Consider the following 27,303-nt stretch of genomic DNA (forward strand, 5'->3'; position numbering starts at 1 on the left):
ATTAATCATTTCCATTTCATAGAAAGCATTCTGTGCAGATGCATAACGCCGTGGTATGGCAGCTGCTCTTCCTGTGGTTGTGAGAAACTGCAGAGAGTTGTGGACGCAACTCAGCACATCACAGAAACCAGCCTCCTTCCATGGACTGCATGTTTCTTGCTGCCTCAGTAAACAGTCAGCCTAATCAACGAGCCCACCCGCTGCTGACATCCTCTCATCTGCCCTCTCCCAACAGGCAGAAGATTCAAAAGTCTGAAAGCATGGGCTCAAGGACAGCTTCTATACCAGTTATCAGACTCTTGACTGGACCTCTTGTACGATAAGATGAACTCTTGGCCTCTTAACCTACCTCGTTATATCTTGCACATTATCAGTTACCCACACAGACTTTATTCTACCTCAATGCACTGTGTATGAACAGCCTGCAAAGAGAAGCTTTTCACTGAAAGTTGGTACACGTGACAAGAAACCAATACTAGTCATGACCCTTGCTGCTCAGACAGTATCTTTTTCTGTCAGCTCTGTCTAAAGCCTCCATCGTGTCTCTTTGTAATCTCCTGAATGACCGCAGCTTCTCGAATTTGCACCACTAAAGGTCTCATTCATCTTGATAGATCTGCGCTCGAAGGCTTGCCTAGGTCCACCTATTTGCTCCCCAAGCTTCTCTCATTGCACCCAAGGGTGATCCTCAGACTGTCTCTAGCTTGACGGTGAGCTGTTAATGAAGCGTATTCTCAGTTATTACCGAAAGGTAGCAGCCAGTCTGCCTTTCGGACAGACTGAAGGACTCTCCTGCTCTACAAAGTAGTACCATGGAGTGTCACATTTCATTGTGAAACGAGTTCCAATCCCAGAGCAGCCGAGTGTTTTCAGTAGAAATTTGAGTTTATCGTCACGTATGCAAGTGCGTGTACGCACCGGTGCAGTGAGAAACTTGCTTGCAGCAGCAGCCAGGCAGATCGCAGAAAATGAGCAGCATTCACAGAGAAACAGCAACAGAGAGCGCAAGTAAGACAAAGCCACGTCCATTTTAGTGCAAAGTCTGTCAGAGTGTTAAACTGTTGTACAGTAAATGTATTTAAGTCAAGGTTGGATAGAAGTAAATATATTCATGATGAGGTTGGATAGATTTCTGCAAAGAGGAGAATTAACAGTTAAAGGGAAAAGGCAGGTAGGGGAGGATGAGTCCATGGCCAGATCAGCCATGATCTTATTGAATGGTGAAGCAGGCTCGCCGGGCCAGATGGCCAACTCCTGCTCCTATTTCTAATGTTCTTGTGTTCAAGAACCATATAGTTGAAATGGAGGGAGTAGCTGTTTCTGAATCTAGTGGTGTGGGACTTCAGGTGCCTGAGCCTCCTGCCCGATGATAGTTGCAAGAAGATGGCAAGGCTTGAATGGGGGGATTTTTGATTCAGGATGTTGCCTTCACCAGGCAGTGCCTCTTGTAGATACCAGTGATGTGCGCGTGATATTTCGGGCTGAGTCTCTACTCTGTGTAGCTTTTTTGTATTGCTATACATTCAAATTGCTATTTGAATGCAAGGAATAGAAACAACATTTAAGAGACATGTTTATAGGTGCTTGAATGAGCAAGCTGTAAAAGGATATAGAATTTATATAGGCAAATGGGGTTAGTATGGGTTTACGATGGCTGGCATAGCAGTGGTGGGCTGAAGGGCCTATGCTGTACAACTCCTGAAATGGAGGGCAGTCCCTTGGTTAAATGTCTCATGAGTGTAGTATGGCTATCTCAAAATCTCCTTCGGTCTGAGGTGTTAGTGATCCTGTACCATTGTAGAGCTGAGAAAATAGCCTGCTGTGTGCTTGTTGATGTGGAGCTGCCTCTGGCACTTTGCATTCGTGTGTTTGACTCTGCAGAGTCCAGCAGTTCTTTGAAGGCCGCAGATGCCAGAATTTGGAGCAACATACAATCTGCTAAAGAACTCAGTAGGTTAAGCAGCATCTGTGGGAGGAAAGGAACCCTTGATGGTTTAGGTTGAGACCCTGCCCCAATACAGGGACTAAAACATCAATAACACTGGACAACAGTCCTGAAGAAGGGTCTTAGTCCAAAACGTCAACTGTTTACTCTTTCCATGGATGCTGCCTGACCTGCTGAGTTTCTCCAGCATTTTATGTGTGTTGCTCTGGATTTCCAGCATCTGCAGGTGTTCTCACGTTTGTTTACAGATTTTTTTCGGATGTGTTGCTTCTTCAGAAAGTTTTAAGTGGTTATGATAGACCACTTGAAGCTGAACCAAATTTAATTTCAGACTACTTGTATCACATGGTAATTTGGCGAAACAAAATTAACTTTCATTGAATATAATGCGTTTAATTACATAACGGTGCTGACGCTTTGCAATAATTCAACTAAGCTAAAAACGTTTCGTTGATTTTAGTTTGTTCTCAATATTTGAGGCTATTCGCTTAAGTGTCCAACAATAATCAGCCAGCACTGATGGATTCCAGTTGCTCTGATAATGTTTCTCCATGACCGCAATGTCTTGGTGAAACCTTTCACTGTGCTTGTCACTGACAGCGCCAAGATTTGCAGGGAAGAAGTCTAAATTGGAACGCAGAAAATGAATCTTTAGTGACACGTTGCACTTCATGGTTTGGTAGCTTGGTGCTCCATAGTTGCCAAGAAAATTTTCATCAACATCCTTGAATGCTTTCCATGTAATTTTCTCCAGTCCCACCAGACGTTCTTCGTATTGCCTTTCATTAATGACCTATTTGGTTTGTAGACCAACAAAAATGCCTTCCTTAATCTTGGCAGCTGTTACTCTGACTTGAATTTTTATGAATTGAAATAACAAATGTAGGCAATTTCAAAAAATGGTGTGTGGTAGGGAAATTTCATGGTGATTTTCATGATCAGCAGCCCAAAATCCAAAAGGTACACCCGAAGATATTCAGGAAGCAAAATCTTTGTCCAGTGTAATTCTCAGATGCTCCTCAACCCGCTGAGTTCCTCCAGCAGATTGTTGGTGTTATAACTGTAGCCTGCTTTGCAGTCAGGGAAAACTATAGAGCACAGGGTTCTCACCCCCCGATAGAAACTCTGACCTTGTGACATTAGCACTGGAAATGTTGGTGTAAATTCTTATGCTCATGCCTCCAGTACATGGACTCCACCATCTTAGTAAGGATTAATTTAACTGACACATTAACACAGTTCTTGATAAACTGTACTTGTTATTTCAAACCAGTGTTCTGGTTATAAAGAAGCACATTGTAAATACTGTGGTTTCAAGAGCAATTCAGAGATTGGATATCCTTCAACAAGTAACTATCCTAGGCCCGCTCCAAAAGTCTTTCCAACATCCCTAAGGCACATCTGGAAGGCGATGGAAAACTGTCCACTTAGCTGGATGAGTACAGCTCCAGCAAAACTCGACGTTCAGCACCATCCAAGGTGACACAGTCTCCTTGACTGGCCCACCATCACTATTCTATGGATATTTTCCACGGATGCTGCCCGACCTGCCGAGTTCCTCCAGCGTGTTGTACGTGTTGCTTTGACCCCAGCATCTGCAGTGTACTTCGTGTTTACTATTCTAAATATTCCTGTTGGTACAAATGCACATTAGGCACCATCTGCAAGAGGCCCTGCTGGTTCTCATTGTGAGCACCTTCAACACTCAAACTCTGCTGCCAAGAAGGACAAGTGCTAGTGTGCAAGGGAATACCACCTTCTGCAGGTTTCTCTCCAGACTGCATGCTATCCTGGTTTTGCAGTGTCTTGCTGTCCTTTTCGCTGTTTCTTTTCTTTTGGCAGTATGGTCACCAGAAGCTCGGTATTATACAGGGAGATTGCTCACCACCACCTTGTCGAGGTAGTTAGGGATGCATACTAAATGACAGGTCTTTCCACCAACGTGCCCCAAAAACAATGTACTAATGCTGCATATTCAACTGGCCCGCGTGAGAGATTGTATCCCTTGGGGCATCGAGCTGATCTGAAGTGCTTGAGAGCAGCTTTGAGCTGGGCAACGTAGTCTGAGCCCGGAGTGGGTCGCAGGGTGGTGTGATCTAGGCCCCAAACCTTTCGCTGCAGCTGGGTCCTACTGCGAGGTACATGTGCTGTTTAGACAATTTTAAATGCCGGCCCAGCTCAGAGGTGAGAACCAACTTTGCTTGCTCTCCACAATGGTCACTCCTCTCTCCATGGCGCTTAGGCTATAAAGACTACCCTGGCTGCTGTGCTCTGTGCCCGCTAAAATGATAAACTGATAAGTGAAGCTTTGGGCCTACTCCAGGATGCTCTGGGATTCAGATCTGAGGACTCAGTTTTGGTTCAGAATGCTGTTGTCTGCTTCAATTGTTTGTGTAATTCTTTTTTCTCTTGCACATCAAGTGTTGGCCTTTTATTTTGTGTTTTTTTTCTTTAATTGGGTTCTTTCGGGTTTCTTGCTTTGTTGCTACTTGTGAGCAAGCAAATCTCAAGGTTGTAAAATTTGTGCATTCTTTGATCATAAATGAATCCTGAATCTTGAATCTATTGTTGGCTTGTTAAGCCAGGCATCGACTAGAATCTGGAATTCATGTTCGGCGCCACGGTAGTGTAGCAGTTAGTGTGACGCTATTGCAGCTTAAGGTGTTCCAGAGTTTGCAGTTCAATTCTGGTGCTGTTCTGTAAGGAGTCTCTGTATCCTTAAATAGATAGATTGATAGGTCAATCTTCCTTCTGATGTGGAGACAAAAGACTCTCACTGCCCATGGTGGGTCCCTAGGGTAGTGGGCTTCACGAGGTGATGCAGCTATCAATTGAGGAAAGGAAAGAGAAGGAATTGGAAGTACAGTCGGCCCTCCTTATCAGCGAATTCTGCATCCGCGAATTCAACCAACCATGAATTGCGAAAACCTGGAAGTGCTCTTCCAGCACTTGTTGTTTGAGCATGTACAGACTTTTTTCTTGTCATTATTCCCTAAACAATGCAGTATAGTAACAATTTTACATAGCATTTACATTGTATTAGCTGTTATAAGTAATCTCGAGCTAATTTAAAGTATACAGGAGGATGTGCGTGGGTTAATGTGGATCAGGTACATCCGGTATTATTTAGCGTCAGTTAGATGTTTGCATTTGTATATAGTATATATTTTACCTATCTATGCATAGAAAACACTTAAGAACGTATGTTTCAGCGCAAGCCTCGGGAAGTTCCCGAGTTCGATCTAGTGACAGATCGCTATCGAGTGCGCTCTCCACTGTGCCAGGTTGATGTGGAGGATCAAAAACCCAAAACCCAATAATTAAACCACTGCATTGCTTAGTAATAATTGTAGCTTTCATTGGGGCAGGGCCTTTCACATGCTCCATTAAAATTGTTCCGATCATTGACCGACTGTAGCCTAACGCTTTTCCAATGGCTGATGGCGTTTCACCTTTTTCCAATCACTTTATTATTTCCACCTTATTTTCAATCGCGATCGTGATTATTTTTGTGAACAGAAACACCGCGGATTCAGAGCCACGCCGGGTCCTAATGCCCACCGCTCTGAACATGTTGAATAAAGTCCGGGGTTCCGCTGGATCCTAAAGACCACCGCACTGATTCAGGTTAAATAAGGGACTTGAGCATCCGCGATTTTTGGTATCCGCGGGGGGGGGGGGTTCTCGGAACTAATCCCCCACGGATAAGGAGGGCCGACTGTATCAATCATCTGGAATCAACCCTGGATTTGACGTAGAGATGTGGTGGCATCTGTCTCATTGAATGATAGGAAATGTGGTTCACAGGTCTTTCTACACATCCACTTTCAAAGCTGTTACATTTACTGACAGTCAATGATTGAGTTTTCAAATGGGAGTCACGTTGGTGTAGTGGTTAGCATGAAGCAAGGACAGCTTAGGGAGTCGGAGTTTAGAGTTCAGTCCCGGCCTCTCCTGTAAGGAGACTCGGTACGTCTTCCCCATGCAATGGGTGGGTTTTCCCCGGGAATTCTGGTTTCTCTCCCCTCACCCCGGTTGGGATTTACAGAGTATTTTACAATTAATGCTGTTCTTTTCTAATTTAGTCAATATTTTAAAATAACAGCTTTGCATGTAGCAAAATGCTACAAATACTGACACAAAATGACCAATTCCATCCTTATTAGCAATGTTGGTTCAGGGCTAAATATTTGTGAAGCAGTGAGTGTCGTGGTATCTTTTATGTTGATGTGAACGAGCGGATTAGGATCTCTGAATTCCAGTTCCGCCGATCTCCCTCAGTACTGTCAACTTGTCCTGTTGTTCATGTCTCTGGAGTGCTCCTTAATCCTGTAACTTCCTGGCTGGTGAGAGTGATGTTCAGTGACCCATAGCACCCAGCAGTGTCTGACCTCCTCATCCTGTCTCACATTAAACAGTAGGAAGCATGAGTACACAAGGCCACAATAGCATTGTGGTGGTATTAATTAATTGATCTGAAAAAACAAGCACGCTTCCCAGTGCGGGAGCTGAGAAATTTAAATTAATCTCATGAAGTAATAGAGAATGGGAGCAATGAAAGCTGTTAAATTCTACGTTTTCATTAACATGTTTTCCCTCAAGCCAAGGAGGCTGAGGGGTGACCTTTTAGAAGTTTATTGAAATCATGAGAGACACACGTAAGGTTGGTCTCTTTTTTTCCAAATGTACGAGGGGTGATTGATAAGTTTGTGGCCTAAGTTAAAAGGGGTCAATTTTAGAAAACCTAGCGCATGTATTTTTCAACATAGTCCCCTCCTACATGTGCAAAGTTAGTCTAGTGGTTGTGGTGTATTCAGATCCCTTTTCTTGTAGAAGTGGTCCACAGCAGGTTTGATGTTCGTGGCCTAAGGTAGAAGGAGGTGAGTTATTAACTTGAAACTTTCTGCATTATCACTCAAAGAGTTGAACTGCACATGCATGTGTCGAGTGTCTTGGACCTCCAGGGGGTCCACAGCAGGGGTGATTGATAATTTTGTGGCCTAAGGTAGAAGGAGGTGAGTTATACAGCTCTCATTACATGCACGTGCAGTTCAACTCTTTGTGTGAAAATGCAGAAAGTGTGACGTTTCTCCTCATCTCCTTCTACTTTAGGTCACAAACTTATCAATCATCCATGCTGTGGACCACTTCTGGAGGTCCAAGACGCCGACTTCTACAGAGAAGGGATCCGTATGCTCCACGACCGCTGGACTAAGTGTGTAAATGTAGGAGGGGACTATGTTGAAAAATAAATGTGCTAGGTTTTCTAAAATTGACTCCTTCTACCTTAGGCCACAGACTTATCAATCACCCCTTGTAAAGGAGTCTAAAACTTAGAGGCGTAGGTTTAAGTAAGAGGGACAAATTGAAGGAGGACATGAGGGGCCACTTCATACAAGTTTGTGGGTAATGGAAGCAAGTTGCCTGAGGCAGGTACAATAATAACATTTAAAAGCCATTTGGACACATTCATGTATCATGAAAACAAGGAGGGACATGGGCCAAGCTCAGGCAGGAATCTTGGTCAGCATGGATGAGTTGGGCCGAAAGGCCTGTTTCTGTGTTGTCTAACCCTACTGGCTTTTAGAGAAGGGTATTTACCTTTTAAGATCTGACTTCCCGCAGAGATGAAGCTCTCTGAATAAACCTCACGCTGCTCTAGGGTTAGAAGGCATAACCTCATAATAGAAGGATATCCCTTTAGAACAGAGATGAGGGGGAATTTCTTTAGCCAGAAGTTAGTGAGTCTGTGGAATTCATTGCCACAGGTGCCTATGGAGGCCAAGTTATTGGTTATATTTAAAACAGAGGTTAATCGACTCTTGATTTGTAAGGTTGTCAAAGGCTACAGAGAGAAGGCAAGAGAATGGTGGTTGAGAGGGATAATAAATTGGCTATAATGGAATGACAGACTCGATGGGCTGAATGGTCTAATTGTGGTCCTCTGTCTTATTATTTTATAATCTTAAATCCAGTGGGGGAAAATACATTTGCAAACCAACTTCCCCTGAGGGCTGAGATCATTGAGGTACTGTCATGCCTGAGATCAATTTGTCCAGCACAGAATGAGGATTGTACCTCGTCCTGCATTACTGTGAATTAATGTCTCAAGTCTGTGCAAATCAAATGAATAGAAAGGTATCCTGAAGAGAGAATATAGTCCAATTTCCAATTTGGCCCAGTCTATTCATTTCTGCTGGTGGTGAATATATATGAATGAATTATGCTAATTTAAATCCAATTCCGAAGCATGAGAAATTAGACTTGTGGCCACTTTGGCACCACACTGGGACAAAACTAATTATTGAAATTTAGAAGCTGAATTAAAACACTGCACCTTCTTGGAGTTGTGCTATAGAATACTTGGGTTCCTTCACTATTTTAATCTACATATTTTATAAAAAATGTTTCTGTTTTTAACTCAATGATAATAATTTTTATTTATCCTTTTTGTTCAGAGTTGAGCTTTTATTCCATACAGACAATGTGGCCTCACTGATTAATGGCTTGCAGTCAATCCACGAACCAATAAATATGAATGTGGTTGTTACTTTTGCAGAAATATATTCTTACTGAAATGAGATCAAAATGATTAAACTGTCACAGAGCTGTGCTTTATTGTGCCTCTCTAGTTGCTGGCCCTTGTTTTCAGGGGTCCAGGCTCCCCAGTGCCTCAGGGCTGTGATACATCAGCCAACACGCTAGCGAGCGGCTAACATAACAATTTTCAGCGCTAACAACTGTGGTTCAGTTCCTACTGCTCCCTGTAAGGAGTTTGCACGTCCTCCCTGAGGATTTTCGCCTGGTGCTCCAGTTTCATTTGAAAGACGTACGGATTTGGGTTAGGAAGTTGTGACCATGCTGCATTGGCTCTGGAAGCAGGGCACCACTTGTGGGCTGCCCCAGAACACCTTCAGACTGTTGGTTGTTGACGCAAAATGACCCATTTCACAGTATGTTTCGATGTTCATGTGACAAAACTAATCTTTCTTTCAAATCAGTGATGTCTGTGACTCCAATCTCCAAAGGTTTGAGAGTTTTGGACACTTCACTAAATCCCAGTATAACACTGAGGGTGTGCAGCACTGTCGGAAGTGCATCATAGTATCATAGAGTGCTACAGCACAGTAACAGTTCCTTTGGCCCATTGAAGTTTCTAGTAGTCCATGCCGATCTGATTTCTCCTAGACCCATCCACCTGCACACAGACCATATCATTCCAGTTCCGTCCCATCCATATACCTAAATTTCTCATTTACGTTAGTATTGAACCTGCGTCTACCATGTTTGCTGGCAGCTTGCTCCATTCTCTCACCATCCTCTGAGTGAAGAAGTTCCCCCTCCGATTCCCCTTAAATATTTGCCAATTCACCTTGCACCTATGAATTCTGGTTCTACTCTCACTCAAACTATGGGGGAAAAAGTCTGCACGGATTCATTTACATGTCTATGCTCCTCATAATTAGATACATCTCTTCCTCCATCTCGGGAATGAGCCTATTCAGCCTTTTCCTATAATTCAGTTCCTGAGTCCCAACAACATACTTGAAAATTTTCACTGCACTCTTTCAAGCTTAGTGATAACTTTTTTGTAGGTAGGTAATCAGAACTGCATACAATACTCCAAATTTGGTCTCACCAAGTTCTTGTACAACTTCAACATAATTTCATGATTCTTGTACTCAAAAAAAAATAACGCTGATTAATGAAGGCAAAATTGCTAAAAACTCTTTTCTACCCTATCTACCTCTTCCTAAGCATTATGAATCTGCACTCCCAGATCCCTTTGTTCGACTACACCTCAGAGCTCTAACATTCACTGTGTAAGCCTACCCTGGTTTGCCCTCCCAAAATGCAACACTTCACACTTGTCTTCATTAAGTTCCATCTGCAATGGACAAAATATTAAACTGAGGCAGTCAGGTGGATGAAGGCAGTCCCATACCACTGTAGTGAGGTGAAGTTTCTTGGCTAGTTCTGAGCCTTCTTCCCATCACCACTTACACAGAATGTTGAACCTTTAATTCAATGCTCGTAAATTGCACCCTGTGTTTCCTACATTACATCTGTGATTGCATTTCACAGATTGCATGTGGTTGTAAAGTGCTGGAGTCTACAAAAGGTACTATGGGATTGCTGTTCTTTCTCCTGCCTGAGTATAAGCACAGGCACAGTAGCATAGAGGTTAGCCTAACACTATTACAGTGCCGGTGACCCAGGTTCAATACCTGCCACTCTCTATAAGGAGTTTATACATTCTCGCCATGACCGTGTCTATTCATGCATTTCTGTTGGATGCTCCAGTTTCTTCCCACGTTCCAAAAATGAGCTGGACAGGTTAAGTTGTGGGCAAGCTGTGGTGGCACTTGCAGGCTGGCTCAAGCACATCCTCAGACCGTGTTGGTTATTGACACTTCACTCCGTGGTTCAATGTGACAAATAAAGCTAAGTTTTAAAGATCTTTAGCCACACCTTTCTGTCTGCCTTGGTGCACATTTGTGGTGTGCAGTCAAGCGCAGCTTCCCTCACTGATGTTCTCGAACGCCTTGCTTTAAAATTCTTTTCCTTGTTTTCCAATCCCACCTTGCCCCCTCCCTGTGAGTTTCAGCTTTTTTAACCCTTTGGGTTATCTTCATTCCTCCAACACTGGCTTCTTGAGTATGCCTGCATTGTGATCACAACGTCAGGAGAGATCTGCATGAACCTGCAGTTAAAACATGGTCCGCCCTTGCTGAAACTGAATTCAATCATCAAGAATATCTTTATTTGTCACACATACATCAAAGCATCAATTCATACAGTGAAATCCATCGTTTGTGTCAACGACCAACACAGTCTGAAGATGTGCTGGGGCAGCCCGCATCGCCATATATCCAGCGCCACCGTACGATGCCCACAGCTCACCGTAACCCATACGTCGCATTTTGTAATGTGGGAGGGAACTCGGGTGGTCACGGGGAGAGCGTGCAAACCCCTTACAAACAGTGGCAGGAACCGGACTCAAATTACTGGTACTGTAAAGCATGGCACGAGCTGCAATGCTACTGTGCTGCCCCTGTCCAAAGGCAGAGACATTGGCAATCAAAACCCAAGCTGAGGTGCTCAACATTTATTTTTGTTCATTTTATTTATGTATTTACTTATGGACATGTTTGTTTATTTATTTGTTGACATAGCATGGAGGAGGGCCTTCTGGCCCTTCAAGCCATGCTGACCCAGCAACCCCTGACAAACTGGATTGCCATAACCTAATAGCAGGACAATTTACAATGACCAAATAACCTATCTGGTGTATCTTTAGACTGTGGGAGGAATTGGAAGACAGTCCATGGGGAGGACATACAGAGACTCCTTACAGAATGGTGGTAGAGTTGAACTCCCAACTCTCCCCTTGTCTTCACCAACCCAAACCTGAGGCCTGGTGTTTCCACCACACCCCTAACTTGCTGCTCAATTTCTCATTCAAAGTCCCTACTTAACTCTTCTACTACTCTGTCCAAGAATATAGCAATCGATATGCATTTTTTTGTGCCAGACCTTCTCTTGTGTTATATTAAAGGTGCTATATCAATGGAATTTGTTACTTTGTAGTTTCAGGTCAATTTGTACCTGATCTAGTATTTTCTACATCCAGACACAAATTGATCAGCCCTGTAATATCTAACACTGCATTTGGTTGGTGCCCTTGCAACTTTATAGAGGTCTGGCTAGGCCATAAGATGTAAGATAGCAGAACTAGGCCATTTTGCTCTGCCTCTTCATCATGGCTGATCTAATTCTCCTCTTAGTCCCAACCTCCTGCCTTCTCCCCATATCCCTTCATGCCCTCTCAGAATCTATCTTATTTCAATGAGGTCAACCATCATTTTTCTGAATTCCAGTGAGTAAAGGCCCAGGGCCATCAAACCTTCTTCATTTGATAAACTATTCAATCCTGGAATCATTTTTTGAGCTTTCTTTGAATCCTCTCCACTGTCAGCACATCCCTTCTGAGATAAGGGGACAAGGACTGTTCACAATCCTCCAAGTGAAGCCTTATCAGTGCTTCATAAAGCCTCAACCCTACATCCTTGCCTTTATATTCTGGTCTTCTTGAAATGAATGCAAACATCCCATTTGCCTTCCTCACCACCAACTCAACCTGCAAATTAACCTTTAGGGAATCCTGCACTACGGCTCCCAAGTCCCTTTGCACCTCATATTTTTGAATTTTCTCTCCATTTAGAAAATAGTCTACTCTTTCCTTCTACCAAAGTGCATGACCATACACTTGCCAAACTGTATTCTATCTGCCACTTCTTTGCCCATTCCTCTATTCTGTCTAAATCCTTCTACTTCCTGAAAGCTACCTGCTCCTCTAACTATCCTTGTCTTGTCTGCAAACTTTGCCACAAAGCCATCAATTCCGCCATCCAACTCATTGACATATAATGTAAAAAGTAGCTATCCCAACACAGACCCCTGTGACACATCAGTAGTCACTAGCAGCTAACTGGAAACGGCTCCCTTTATTCCCACTCTTTGCCTGTTGCCAATCGGTCACTGTTTTATCCATGCTAGTATACTTCCTGTAATACCATGGGCTCGTAGCTATTAAGCAGCCTCGTGTGGCATCTTGTCAAAGGGCTTCTGAAAATCCAAGTATACAGCATCAACTGATTCTCCTTTGTCTATCCTGCTTGTTATTTCTTCAGAGAATTCCAATAGACTTGTCAGGCAAGGTTTTCCCTTAAAGAAACCATGCTGACAATGGCCTATTATGTGCCTCCAAGTACCCCAAAACCACAACCCCATCCTTAACAATTGACTCCAACCTCTTCCCAAACATTAATGTCAGACTAACTGGCCTATAATTTCCTTTCTTCTGTCTTTCTCCCTTCTTGAAGAGTGGAGTGACATTTGCAATTTTCCAGTCTTCTGAAACCATTCCAGAATCTAGTGACTCTTGAAAGATCATCACTAATACCTCTACAATTGCTTCAGCCACCACTTTCAGAACCCTGGGGTGTACACCACCTCTTCCAGGTGACTTATCTACCCTCAGACCTTTCAGTTTCCCAAGACCCTTCTCTCTAGAAATGGTAACTTCACACGCTTCATGACTCCAGACACTTGGAACTTCTGTCATACCACTGGTGTCTTCCACATTGAAAACTGATGCAAAATACTTATTCAGTTGAGAGCTGTTTGGATAGGCATGTGAATATGAGGAAGATGGAGGAATATGGACATTGTGTAGGTAGGGGAGATTGGGTTTTGTTGATATACTTTTTAGCTGGTTCTGCACAACATTGCCTGTTCCTGTGTGTATGTTCCTAACATGTGCTTTTATGTGGTTCTCCATTTTAATAATTTTATTCATCATGTCTTGAGAATTTACGCGATTGCTATCACAACTATGTTGTTGATCAATCCTTCAGCCTTTCAATGAAGAACAATTAAAATCCTCAATACGTTCTTTATTCAACCAGCTCTCAGGTTATTTATAGTTGTGTTGAGTGTTATATATCAACAGGGTTGGAAATGACTATATTGAACATTACCTCAGCACTGTCTGTAATGTGAGGTGATGTAACAGACATTTCGGTCATCAATTTTTTTTTTCCCCCCATTGAGAGAAGTGCAAGTATTGGTGCTGGAGTGGAACGAAATTTATGTATCTCTGGCACCATGATACAGACTGGGAGATTGGTGCAGTCAGTGTTTCTGAGGATTTGTGAGTGGGCTGCTGTAGTGGCCTTGACCCTCCAACAGCCCTGGAGTAAAGCCAATAGCATTACTCACCTTCTCTTATTTCTGCTGTAGATGGATGGGGGTGGGGTGAGGGAGGGAGGGTGGAAGAGAAATGCCTTCAATTTGGGCATCGTGCTGCATCTTACAACCGCAGTCATTAGGCAAGCAGCCCTGAACTAGGTAACATTGTAAAAGAAAAAGTCAGCAAGGCAGGGGTGATTGTGTGGAAGGTAGCCAACTTTCAGCCACATTATATCCATATTTCACTCTGTTTTCCAGATCTAATGGTGGAATTCATGGTCACGCACATGATGAAAGAGTTCCCTATGGACCTGTATATGTAAGTTCAGCATAAATTACTCATCTGAAAACAAATTGCTGCAGCACTGGAAATCCAAAATAAAAGGAGGGTGGCGGAGATAGTCACCAGGTCAGGCAGCATCTACAGAGAAAGATGTAATTAACTCTTTAGATCATGGAATATTACAGCATGGAAATGGGCACTTTGGCCCAACTAGTCCTTGCTGGCATGGTGCCCACCAAAGCTGGTCCCATTTGTCCACGTTTGACCAGTATCCATCTCAACCCCTCCTATCCGTGAGCTTTCATCCTCATAAAAATCAGAAGATACCTCTAGGGATTTAGGGATTTATGGTTTACAAAGAATGATAGGTGGCTTTAGATGTTGTAGAAGCAGATGAAAAAGAATGTTTAAAAAGCACTTAGACAGGAACGTGAACAGGAGGAACATGGACGTGCAGCCGGAAGGGATCAGATTGGATTGGCAGCATAGTGTGCACAGACATGATGGACTGAAGGGCCTATTCCTGTTCTGGCCCCTCCCAGACACTGGTAGTATGATTCATACTCTGCTTACTGCTATAAATGGAAGTTGTAGGGTAGGGTGGGTGGTGAAATCATACAGAGAATACAGAAGTGGGATTCTGATGAACAGCCGTGGACTTTGGGTATACAAAATTATGAGGGGTATAGATAGGGTAACTGCAAGTAGGCTTTTTCCGCTGAGCTTGGGTGAGACTAGAACTAGGTGAATCTAATGTGAAATAATTTGAGGGAAACCCAAGGGTGAACTTCTTCACACTTGAGCGTGGTGAGAATGTGGATTGAACTGCCAGCTGAATTAGTAGATGTGGGTTTGATTTCAATGTTTACTTATGAGAAGTTGTTCGGATAAGTATGTGCATGGGAGAGTTGTGGAGGTCTGTGCCCAGGGTGTGCATTGATGGGTCTAGGCAGAATAATAGTTCGGCATGGACTAGATGGGGCAGAGGACCTGGTTCTGTGGTGGGGTGCTTTGTAATTCTGTTAACTCTGCTTTTTCATGGACATTGTTTAAACAGCCGGGGAATTTCCAGTATGTCCTGTGTGAGTGGGATTTGTTTGTTGCCAATTGGAATTGGATTATTATTGTCACCTATTCCAGGATGCAGTGAAAGTCTTGCATACTGTTCATCCAGATCAAATCATTACACAGTGCATTGAGGTACAATAAGTTAACACAATAACTGGATGCAGAATAAAGTGCTACAGCAACAGAGAGAGTGCAGTGCAGATAAATAATCAGGTGTGTGAGGTAGATTGAAGTCCAGAGTCCATCTGATCGTACTAAGGTACTGTTCATATACGTAGTCTTATAACAGCAGCATAGAAGCTGTCCTTGAGCCTGGCGGTATGTGCTTTCAGCTTTTTGTATCTTCTGCCCGACGGGAGAGGGGAGAAAGAATGTCTGGGGTCTTCTGCTCCTTGTTTAATTTCCTCCTTACCTTGCCTGCATTTTACATGCCTGACATACACTCTTCCATGGGGCTGAAGAGACAAATGCCTGAACACGTATCACCAGTCTCAAAGACCGCTTCAATCCAGCTGTTATAAGACTATTGAACAGTCCTCTGGTAGAATAAAATGCACTCTTGATCTCACAATCTATGATCTTGCACCTTATATGATGGTACTCACCAGGAGAGGCAGATGACCTGAAGTCCCAGTGAGACACCATGCTATGATAAAACCTCGGTACTGAATCTTCCCTGAGACCAGGGTAACCAGAACTGAACCAAACCCTGGCCTAGCACTGTATCAGCAGATTTCTGCAGTTGTTGAGCTTGGGTTGTGAATAGGTATCAATGGTAATAGATTTTGTGGCATCTGCTTGACTGGATTAATTAAACTTTGTCTTGGTAGAATGTCCATGAGCATCACTGTGCACTGTGATTCTGCACCACAGTATTTTTGAAGCCATTGATCAACCACTTGCTCGTTTCTGCTTTTAAATCCCTTTGTTCCCATTGATCCTGTACTTTCTGCTTTTGCTGCCACACCCCCTGTGGCCCATTTATTTACTTGTGCATCCTAAGCTTGTTCGACATTTAAATTGGTTTATTTTTGTCGCATGTACCAAGGTACAGTGAAAAACCAGTCTTGTACACTGTTCTTACAAAATCAATTCATTGCACAGTTGAGGCAGTATGAGATAAAACAATAATAGTGCTGAATAAAATGCTACGGATACAAAGATGTCCTTTGCAGGCAGACAGATTGGTGCAAGGTCATAAAGTAGATTGAGATCGAGAGGCCATTTTATCAGAGTAGGGGAAGGTTCAATATTGTTCTAACGGTGGGGCAGAAGCCTGGGGGTACGAGCTTTCAAGCTTTTGCATCTTCTACCTGATGGGAGAGGGAGGAGCAGAGACAATGCCTGGGGTGGTGGGGGTGGTTTCTAGGACGTGCTGAGCTGCGTCCACAACTTTCTGCAGTTTCTAGCAGTCATGGGAAAAGCCATAACCCGCTGGTATAAGATTATTTAATGGTTTTTTAGTGTGATAAGATGCACTCTTGACATCACAACTTACCTTCTTGTGGCTTTGCACCTGTTAACCTGCATTGTACTTTTTCTCTGTGCTGTACACAGATTCTCTAGACTCGCAACATAAATACACTGAACTTGATGGTTGTTTTACCTTGTAATACCTGAATGTACTCCTGTAATGAATTGAACTCTGTGGGTGGTATACAAGACAAGTTTTTCCACCGTACTATAGTTGTCGTGGTTGTCAACTGTCTGTGTCCACTCCAGATTTGCTGTCTGGGTTTACTCCCGTAACCTTCGTCTCTCCCGGGGCTGCCCACGAGACAGTGGGGCTGTTTACCCGTAGCTGGGGATCTAGTTCACGAGCACCAGCGTGTGACATGTGCAGGGGCCAGACCTCCTCCCTGTCCTCAGTAGTTCAGCTGGAATCCAAAAGGAGTTGAGTTTCCATGTGTTGCCAGTGAGGAGGCACTACATGAGGCTTGCTGTTGGAGAGGCTTTGAACCAGCAGGGAGAGACTTACATATTCAGCTCTCCTTTTCGCAAGGCTGATAGCCAGCGCAGGAAGCTGAAAATGAGAGCAACAAGTATTGCCCGCTACATCATCACACTAGACGTATCACAGCAACCATTTTAACACCATGGATCATGTGACAATAATATAATCCAGTTTACTACTTTACCAAACCCAGTGATCTGGAGTACTTTCGGTTGACACAGAATCTAACTTGGGTAATACACACAATGCTGGAGGAGCCCAGAGGGTCAGGAAAGGAAAGAGGAGTTATAGTTTCAGGCCAAGACCCTTCATCAGGACTCTAGCTTGGTCTTGAACATGAATTATGGAATATGTATTCCCAGATCCTTTCGTTCTGCTGCACTCGTAAGTGTCCTCAGGAATTTGAGTCACGATGCAGGATTCCAATCTGAAATGTTGACAATTGTGTTGAATTGTTGACCTGTTGAGTTCCTCCACCAGATAATTAATTGTTCTTGATTCCAGTAACTGCAATCTCTCGTGCCTCCTGCTTCCTTCAGCTGAGCGTAGCTATTGTGTTTTCAGGCATCCAGGCACTAACCCGCATACTCACTCCCTCAACCTATCCCTGTTTCACGTTCCCTCCGCTCCCTGAAGCCACTTTCACCAGGAACTGGTACACTTTTTCTTTGACCCGGGGTTCACTTACGAAATGGTTACGGTATGACTCTCCTCTCTTATCTGCAGGCGTTGTGTTCAGATTGTCCACAAGCTCATCTGTTATCAGAAGAAATGTCGAGTGCGGCTACATTATACGTGGCGTGAACTCTGGTCAGGTGAGTGCCCTATTACTGATAGTTACGCAACGTTATGGTACACTGAGGAAGTGTGACAGCATACCTGCCCATTGATGACACAGACAGTCTATTTGGCACTCAATACTTAACCTTGGGCAGTCCTTTCAGACCCTATTTCCTTGACTGCTGCCAAACTTTTCTCTCACGTTCCCATGGACTCCACTTGATTCTTTTCTCACACCCCTACAGCTTGCTGCAACGGCCAGGTATCCGCCCAGCACACCTGTGAGATGTGGGAGGAAAGCAGAGCGCCTGACAGAAATCCGCAGAAGCCCGGGGAGAGGGTGCAGATGCTGCGTGAAGTGCAGTGGGGGTCAGGATTGACCTCTGGAGCTGGTTCACACAGTTGGGTGGAGTTTTGCATGGCATGGCGGGGAATTGAGGGTTGGGGGGAAAGGGTGGGTACTGTAGGTGGAGCTGAGACCATCATCTTATTGAATGGCAGAGCATTCTCGTTGGACCAGATGGCCAACTCTTGCTCCTATTCCTTCGATTCTTATGATGCCATATACTACTTAGCATAGGAGAGAGATTACTGTCACAGGCTGCGCAATAACGTAGCAATTAGCATAATGCTTTACAGGACCAGCAGTCACTGATTGGGGTTTGATCCCCACCACTCTCTGTAAGGAGTTTATATGTTCTTCCCATGACCTTGTGGGTTTCCTCCTGGTGCTCCGGTTTCCTCCCACAGTCCAAAGATGTGCAGGTCAGGGTTAGTAAGTTGTCAGCATGTGAGGTTGGTTTAGCAACACATGTGGACTACTCCTAGCACAGTCCTCAGATGCAAAATGATGCAGTTCACTGTATATTTTAATGTACATTTGACAATTAAAATTAATTTTTAATTTTTAATTAACTAATAATCCAGAGGTTGGACTGTTATGGGAACCATGCTCACAATCCAATGTGGGAAGGATCTTAACTTCAGTTAATTGAATAAATTTCAAGTTAACAATACCTGTGAAATTATGGAGAAGTACAGAGTGTGACCCTGTCCCACAACTTCTAACAAATGAGTGTTTGCCGAAGGGTCTCAGCCCAAAACATCGACTGTATTCTTTCCCATAGAAGCTGCCTGGCCTGCTGGGTTTCTCCAGCATTTTGTGAGTGCAGTAGTTGCTTTGACAACTGTTATAGTCATCGAGATCTTCACTCACAGAAAGAGGCCCTTTTATCCCATTTGGCTAGTCCTGTTGAACCACACCTGGACCATAGCTCCCCAGTCCCCTCCTATTCTAAATCTAAACTTCTCTTAAATGTTGAAATTGAACCTGCATCCACCACATCTGTTGGCAGCTCATTTTGCCATGGGGACTCATTGTAGTCCTCACCACAAAGTGATACAGAGAAGCAAGCATTTTAGTAGCATAAATTAAACTCGACTTAAAATTTATTGGCCATTTAATGCAGATGCTGCCACTCTCTAACTTACAGCCCTGTATTTCTTCGTTGCTGTCACAGCAGACAGGGATGTCACTTTGAAAAGTGCCTGGTGATTTAGATTATATTTGTGGATATGCCACCCTCCTCCATAAACCTTACTGTGTGCTAGACTTACCATTCAAGCAGAGAGTCATAAGCCCAAATCGTGAACATCTGTATGCTGTTATAAAAAAGAAAGCTTTGCCGTGGAGGGATTAGTACAATAGCAAGGATGGTTAAAGATTGATAACAGGGAGGAGGTTTTTCAGACTGGCAAGTGGGGTACCACAGAGGAGGGCACTTGACCCTCAACTGTTGATTTCATATTAATAAGTCAAGTGTAAAGACAGAGCATAACTTTGCTATTGATGGGAAAATAAATAATTTGAAATCTGAATCAGGCTTATTGTCACTGACTTGTATGCTGTAAAATGCTGTTTTGCAGCAGCTGTGGAGAGCTAAGGCGTAAAAGTGAGATAAATTACAGAATAAATAGTGCAATGAAAACGAATAAGAAAGTTTGGTTCGTGGGTCATTCGGAACTGTGATGCCAGAGAGTAAGAAGTTCTTCCTAAAGCCTTGAGCTTGTGTATCACCTCCCTGATGGTAGTAATGAGAAGGGGGCATGTTCCAGATGGTGAGAGTCCTTCATGATGGAAGCTGGCTTCTTTGTGTCACTGCTTCTTGAAGGTGTCCTCGATTGTGGGGTGGGGTGTGCCTGTGATGCAGCTGGCTCTCTGAATCCTACCATGGTGGCCAAAGACACTCAACGTTTTAGAAACAGCTTCGTCCCATCAGATTTTGGAATGATTAATGAACCCATGAACGTAACCTCACCATACCTGTTTTTTTTGCACTATTTATTGTAATTTATTATTGTATATTTTGTACAATGCCCTGAACTACTACCACCAAGCAACAAATTTCACATACCTGTATGTCAGTCTGATCATGATTGTATCTTGTACATTGGAGCCTGCATACCAGGCTGTAATACAGTAGCCTGCAATACATAGAACAGGCCCTCCAGCACACCATCTAATCAAGATCAAGAATGCAGGAAAGAAAATGGCAGATGGCCCACAGAGTAGGGACAATGAAGTTTTATCCTTTTGGTAGGCAGAAAAAGTCTTGAATATATTTTATGTGGTGAGGAAATACTACCCGGATCATACAGGTATTGTGGTAAATTGATTTATTGTTGTCACATGCACTGTTTAAAAAACACTTTAATTTTGGATGCCATCCATGCAGGTAATATCATTACAACAGTGTACTGAAGCAGTACAAAGGGAGACAATAACAGAATGCAGGATAAAGTGCGAGAGAGAAAGTGCAGTGCAGGCAGGTAATAATGTGAAAGGACACATCTAGAGATAAGATTAGCTTTATCTGTCTCGTGTACATTGCAATATTGAAATGTAGTGAAATGTGTCGGGTTGCATCATGTCAGATCGGAGGATAGCGGTGGGCAGCCTGCAAGTATCATCTCGCTTCCGTCACCAACGTTGCACACCCACAACTCACTAATCTCAACCGATGTTCCCTGCAGTGGGGGAGTATGGGAGCAGAGGGCACAGCCTCAGTGTCCCATGTAGAACAGACGAGGAGTAATCTGTTTATCCAGAGGGTGGTGAATCCGTGGAAACCAATACCACAGGCAGCTGTGGAGACCAAGTCTTTGGGTATGTTTAAAGTGAAGATTGCTTTTTAATTAGCAAGGGCGTCAAAGGTTACAGGTAGAAAGCCGGAGAATGGGGTTGAGAGGGGTAATAGATCAGCCGTGATGGAATGATGGAGCAGACTCCATGGGCCAAATGGCCTGATTCTGCTCCTATGTGTTATGGTCTAAATGGTCACACGTCGTTGGAGTATGGGAGGAAACTGGAGCATTGGGGGGAAACCCACGTGGTCACGGGGAGAATGCACAGACTCCTTGCAGATGAACTTAGATCGCCAGTACTGTAAAGCGTTATCACGCCACCCAATGGTATTAAAGCAAATCAACGCCCGTTGCTGACTTTGAGGTTTGGCAGCCACTATAGTATATTGCAAATAAACAGGGCTGCGCAGTTTGATTTGCATGTTTGGGAGTACCTATCACCACAAACACCTTTCTACTGTTGCATTGAGATTAAAGGGAGATTTAAAGATTGTTTAGAATTTAAAGAAATTCTGTTAAACAAATTGCCAGAAGTGTTGCCCTGTGCAAAGATGCCATTTAGCCCTTCAAATCTGTCCCAATTTTCGGGGTAATCGTACATCTCAGATTCCCCATTGTCCACTCTGGTTCTTCCACTTACCTACACTTGGGGGCAGAAGCTGATGCTCCAGAGTAACACAGACAAAGCGCTGGAGGAACTCCAGAGTGACACAGACAGAGTGCGGGAGGAACTGCAGAGTAACACAGACAGAGTGCGGGAGGGACTGCAGAGTAACACAGACAGAGTGCGGGAGGGACTGCAGAGTAACACAGACAGAGTGCGGGAGGGACTGCAGAGTAACACAGACAGAGTGCGGGAGGAACTCCAGAGTAACACAGACAGAGTGTGGGAGGAACTGCAGAGTGACACAGACAGAGTGCGGGAGGAACTCCAGAGTGACACTGACAAAGTGCGGGAGGAACTCCAGAGTAACACAGACAAAGTGCGGGAGTAACTGCAGAGTAACACAGACAGAGTGCGGGAGGGACTGCAGAGTAACACAGACAGAGTGCAGGAGGGACTGCAGAGTAACACTGACAAAGTGCAGGAGGAACTCCAGAGTAACACTGACAAAGTGCGGGAGGAACTGCAGAGTAACACAGACAAAGTGCAGGAGGAACTCCAGAGTAACACTGACAAAGTGCGGGAGGAACTCCAGAATAACACTGACAAAGTGCAGGAGGAACTCCAGAGTAACACAGACAGAGTGCAGGAGGAACTCCAGAGTAACACAGACAGAGTGCGGGAGGGACTGCGGAGTAACACAGACAGAGTGCGGGAGGGACTGCAGAGTAACACAGACAGAGTGCAGGAGGAACTCCAGAGTAACACAGACAGAGTGCGGGAGGGACTGCAGAGTAACACTGACAAAGTGCGGGAGGGACTCCAGAGTAACACTGACAGAGTGCGGGAGGGACTGCAGAGTAACACAGACAGAGTGCGGGAGGGACTGCAGAGTAACACAGACAGAGTGCGGGAGGAACTCCAGAGTACCACAGACAGAGTGCGGGAGGAACTCCAGAGTAACACAGACAGAGTGCGGGAGGAACTCCAGAGTAACACAGACAGAGTGCGGGAGGAACTCCAGAGTAACACAGACAGAGTGCGGGAGGAACTCCAGAGTAACACAGACAGAGTGCGGGAGGAACACCAGAGTAACACAGACAGAGTGCGGGAGGAACTCCAGAGTAACACAGACAGAGTGCGGGAGGAACTCCAGAGTAACACAGACAGAGTGCGGGAGGAACTCCAGAGTAACACTGACAGAGTGCGGGAGGAACTCCAGAGTAACACAGACAGAGTGCGGGAGGAACTCCAGAGTAACACTGACAAAGTGCGGGAGGAACTCCAGAGTAACACAGACAGAGTGCGGGAGTAACTGCAGAGTAACACAGACAGAGTGCGGGAGGGACTGCAGAGTAACACTGACAAAGTGCGGGAGGAACTCCAGAGTAACACAGACAGAGTGCGGGAGGAACTGCAGAGTAACACAGACAGAGAGCGGGAAGAACTCCAGAGTAACACAGACAGAGTGCGGGAGGAACTCCAGAGTAACACAGACAGAGTGCGGGAGGAACTGCAGAGTAACACAGACAGAGTGCGGGAGGAACTGCAGAGTAACACAGACAGAGTGCGGGAGGGACTGCAGAGTAACACAGACAAAGTGCGGGAGGAACTCCAGAGTAACACAGACAGAGTGCAGGAGGAACTCCAGAGTAACACTGACAAAGTGCAGGAGGAACTCCAGAGTAACACTGACAAAGTGCGGGAGGAACTCCAGAATAACACTGACAAAGTGCAGGAGGAACTCCAGAGTAACACAGACAGAGTGCAGGAGGAACTCCAGAGTAACACAGACAGAGTGCGGGAGGGACTGCGGAGTAACACAGACAGAGTGCGGGAGGGACTGCAGAGTAACACAGACAGAGTGCAGGAGGAACTCCAGAGTAACACAGACAGAGTGCGGGAGGGACTGCAGAGTAACACTGACAAAGTGCGGGAGGGACTCCAGAGTAACACTGACAGAGTGCGGGAGGGACTGCAGAGTAACACAGACAGAGTGCGGGAGGGACTGCAGAGTAACACAGACAGAGTGCGGGAGGAACTCCAGAGTACCACAGACAGAGTGCGGGAGGAACTCCAGAGTAACACAGACAGAGTGCGGGAGGAACTCCAGAGTAACACTGACAAAGTGCGGGAGGAACTCCAGAGTAACACAGACAGAGTGCGGGAGTAACTGCAGAGTAACACAGACAGAGTGCGGGAGGGACTGCAGAGTAACACTGACAAAGTGCGGGAGGAACTCCAGAGTAACACAGACAGAGTGCGGGAGGAACTGCAGAGTAACACAGACAGAGTGCGGGAAGAACTCCAGAGTAACACAGACAGAGTGCGGGAGGAACTCCAGAGTAACACAGACTGAGTGCGGGAGGAACTGCAGAGTAACACAGACAGAGTGCGGGAGGAACTGCAGAGTAACACAGACAGAGTGCGGGAGGGACTGCAGAGTAACACAGACAAAGTGCGGGAGGAACTCCAGAGTAACACAGACAGAGTGCAGGAGGAACTCCAGAGTAACACTGACAAAGTGCAGGAGGAACTCCAGAGTAACACTGACAAAGTGCGGGAGGAACTCCAGAATAACACTGACAAAGTGCAGGAGGAACTCCAGAGTAACACAGACAGAGTGCAGGAGGAACTCCAGAGTAACACAGACAGAGTGCGGGAGGGACTGCGGAGTAACACAGACAGAGTGCGGGAGGGACTGCAGAGTAACACAGACAGAGTGCAGGAGGAACTCCAGAGTAACACAGACAGAGTGCGGGAGGGACTGCAGAGTAACACTGACAAAGTGCGGGAGGGACTCCAGAGTAACACTGACAGAGTGCGGGAGGGACTGCAGAGTAACACAGACAGAGTGCGGGAGGGACTGCAGAGTAACACAGACAGAGTGCGGGAGGAACTCCAGAGTACCACAGACAGAGTGCGGGAGGAACTCCAGAGTAACACAGACAGAGTGCGGGAGGGACTGCGGAGTAACACAGACAGAGTGCGGGAGGGACTGCAGAGTAACACAGACAGAGTGCAGGAGGAACTCCAGAGTAACACAGACAGAGTGCGGGAGGGACTGCAGAGTAACACTGACAAAGTGCGGGAGGGACTCCAGAGTAACACTGACAGAGTGCGGGAGGGACTGCAGAGTAACACAGACAGAGTGCGGGAGGGACTGCAGAGTAACACAGACAGAGTGCGGGAGGAACTCCAGAGTACCACAGACAGAGTGCGGGAGGAACTCCAGAGTAACACAGACAGAGTGCGGGAGGAACTCCAGAGTAACACAGACAGAGTGCGGGAGGAACACCAGAGTAACACAGACAGAGTGCGGGAGGAACTCCAGAGTAACACAGACAGAGTGCGGGAGGAACTCCAGAGTAACACAGACAGAGTGCGGGAGGAACTCCAGAGTAACACTGACAGAGTGCGGGAGGAACTCCAGAGTAACACTGACAAAGTGCTGGAGGAACTCGAAGTCAGGCAGCATTTAAGCAGAGGAATGAACATTGGGCATTTTGGGTTGAGACCCCTCATCGGTCCTGAGTCTATGAATGCTGCCGGGCCCGCTGAGTTCCTCCAGCATTGGGTGTGGGTAACTTATAACGGTCATTTTAACATGCCAGCCAGTACCTTTGGGGTGAAAGCGAGCATTCAGTTGGGGATGTGGAAAGGTGTATCGCGGGTCCATGGGGAGAACTGGCAGACTCCACACAGACCGAGCAGAGGTCAGTTTTATTGCTCTTAAGCACAACCTATTTGTTTAAGGAGAGTGGGTGTGTTTGTGTTGGTTTGCTGGGCTGTGTTGCCTGAAAGAGTACTGGAAGCTAATTAAATACTGGTCTCGAATAAACCATAAGATGTAGAAACAGAATTAGGTCATTTGTCCATCAAGTCTGCTCCGCAATTTCATCATGACTGATTTATCTGCCCTCTTAATCTCATTCTCTTAACTTCTCCCTGTAACTCTTGATGCCCTTACTATTCAAGAGCCTGTAAACCTCCACTTCAAATATTCTTTGGCCCACAGCTGTCTGTGGCAATGAATTCACCACCCTCTGGCTAATGAAATCCCTCAACTCTGTTCTAAAGGGATGTCCTTGAATTCTGATGCGATGCCTTCTGGTCCTAGTTGCTGCCACTATTGAAAACATTCCCTCCATGTCCGGTCTATTGAGACCTTTCAATACATGGTGGGTATCAATGAGATTCCCTCTAACTCCAGCGAGTACAGGCTCAGAGTCATCAAACACTTCTCACATGTTGCTGGGATAGTTCTTGTAAATCGCCTCTAGACCAGACCAACTTCCCAAGGAATAATTGGTAAAACAGTAGCTTTGGGGAGGAGGAGGGGGAGAATGAGAATCACTCTGTCAGAAAGATCTGATGGGCATATTGGCCCCATGTTGTATGATTCATTGATCCTGTCTCCACTGTGAGCCAGAACAACTATGACTGCTCTCTAGAATTATGACTTCTACAAAAATACATGCAGGGCAGCAAACTGGAATAATGACAGTGGATCTAAGGGAGCAGAAAACCTTTTTGGGGTATTTGCAAGCTTCTTGAGTTGCTTGGAAAATGATTGCATCTGAACAAACAAAAATAATTACCTAACAAGTTCACTTAAGTTTCAGTGAAGTTGTAAGCAGACATAATGGAACAATACAAGCTGCCGTAGCAGGTGATATCACTGGTGTTCTAAGCTATCCAGACACAGTGGATGAGCTGGTTGGCCAGGCATAGTCAGTGTTAATAATCTGCCTGGTATCCTTTAGCCACAAAAGCAAAGTGAATGTGATCCCCAAGTCTTGTTCAGCCCTTTGATGATATTAAGCAGACTCTACCTGTCTTAATTACCTATACCCCAATAACTAGTTTGCTCTGTGTAGGATATTTCAGAGAGGCTGCTGCGTTGTGAGATTGTCAGCCTTGAGGGAGAACGTCCCTGGGAAGGTGCAGTGGTGAATGTGTCAGTAGAAAAGGGAGAAGTATATTGGAGTTTTTAAAAGATTAGCTCTGTTTGTCACCTGTCCGTTGCAACATCGAAACATACAACGAAATGCATCACATGTGTTAACAGCCAGCATAGTCCGCTACTATGCTGAGGGCAGCTCTTGAGCGTTGCGTGCTTTCGGCACCAACGTAACGTGTGGATAGCAGTGTGAATTGAGCCCCAGTCTTGCGATTGCTGTGAAGCGTTACACTACCATGTCACCAGAGTAGTTGTCTTTCAGATACAGCTTCTCACTGCAACTCCATCACCTTGTGCCAAAAAACGAGTTGGAAATGTTGGAAGTACTCAGCAGATCAGGCAGCGCCTGTGGGGAGTAAAACAGTGGATGTTTCAGGACACGGACTCTTCATCAGACCTGTGATCTTGATACTGTCTCTCTGCAGATACTGCCTGGCTTGCTGAGTCTTTTCAGGCTCTTCTTGCAATTCTGGACTTCTGCCATCAGTCTTTGTAAGGAACTAATCCTCCGATTACTCTTTTTCCTTTTTACAGTATGTGAGATCTTCCTGTCTCTAAACTGGCTGCCGGGGTTTCCTCAGTGAGGACGATCTGGGGTGGTGATTTAGTGCAATTTGCAGGGCCTCTCTCTGCTTTGTCCTCAGAGGGCAAGTCAGCATGTGTTCTCCATCTCCGCATCTCCAGCCCTGCAGACTCAGCTTCGAACTCGATTGCGTCTGTGCTTAGGGCTATACAGCTTACAGTAACGCAGGCTGTAGTGGTCTCAGAGCGTCTGAGATGGCGTGAAGGGTCATAGACAGAGTGAGGA

The 27,303-nt window shown here is 45.1% G+C and overlaps 1 protein-coding gene across 1 annotated transcript in view; it reads left to right on the top strand.

The window, feature by feature from the left end:
- Positions 1-27,303, top strand: part of armh3 (armadillo like helical domain containing 3) — a 191,367-nt gene that overhangs the window by 75,385 nt on the left and 88,679 nt on the right. Inside the window, exons 19-20 of the mRNA XM_059947083.1 lie at positions 13,958-14,018; positions 17,731-17,819. Coding sequence (XP_059803066.1) covers positions 13,958-14,018; positions 17,731-17,819 — 150 coding nt within the window. The remainder of the gene's footprint in view (positions 1-13,957; positions 14,019-17,730; positions 17,820-27,303) is intronic.

This window comes from Hypanus sabinus, chromosome 22 (assembly GCF_030144855.1).
Source record: "Hypanus sabinus isolate sHypSab1 chromosome 22, sHypSab1.hap1, whole genome shotgun sequence".
In the NCBI taxonomy this organism is placed as follows: domain Eukaryota; kingdom Metazoa; phylum Chordata; class Chondrichthyes; order Myliobatiformes; family Dasyatidae; genus Hypanus; species Hypanus sabinus.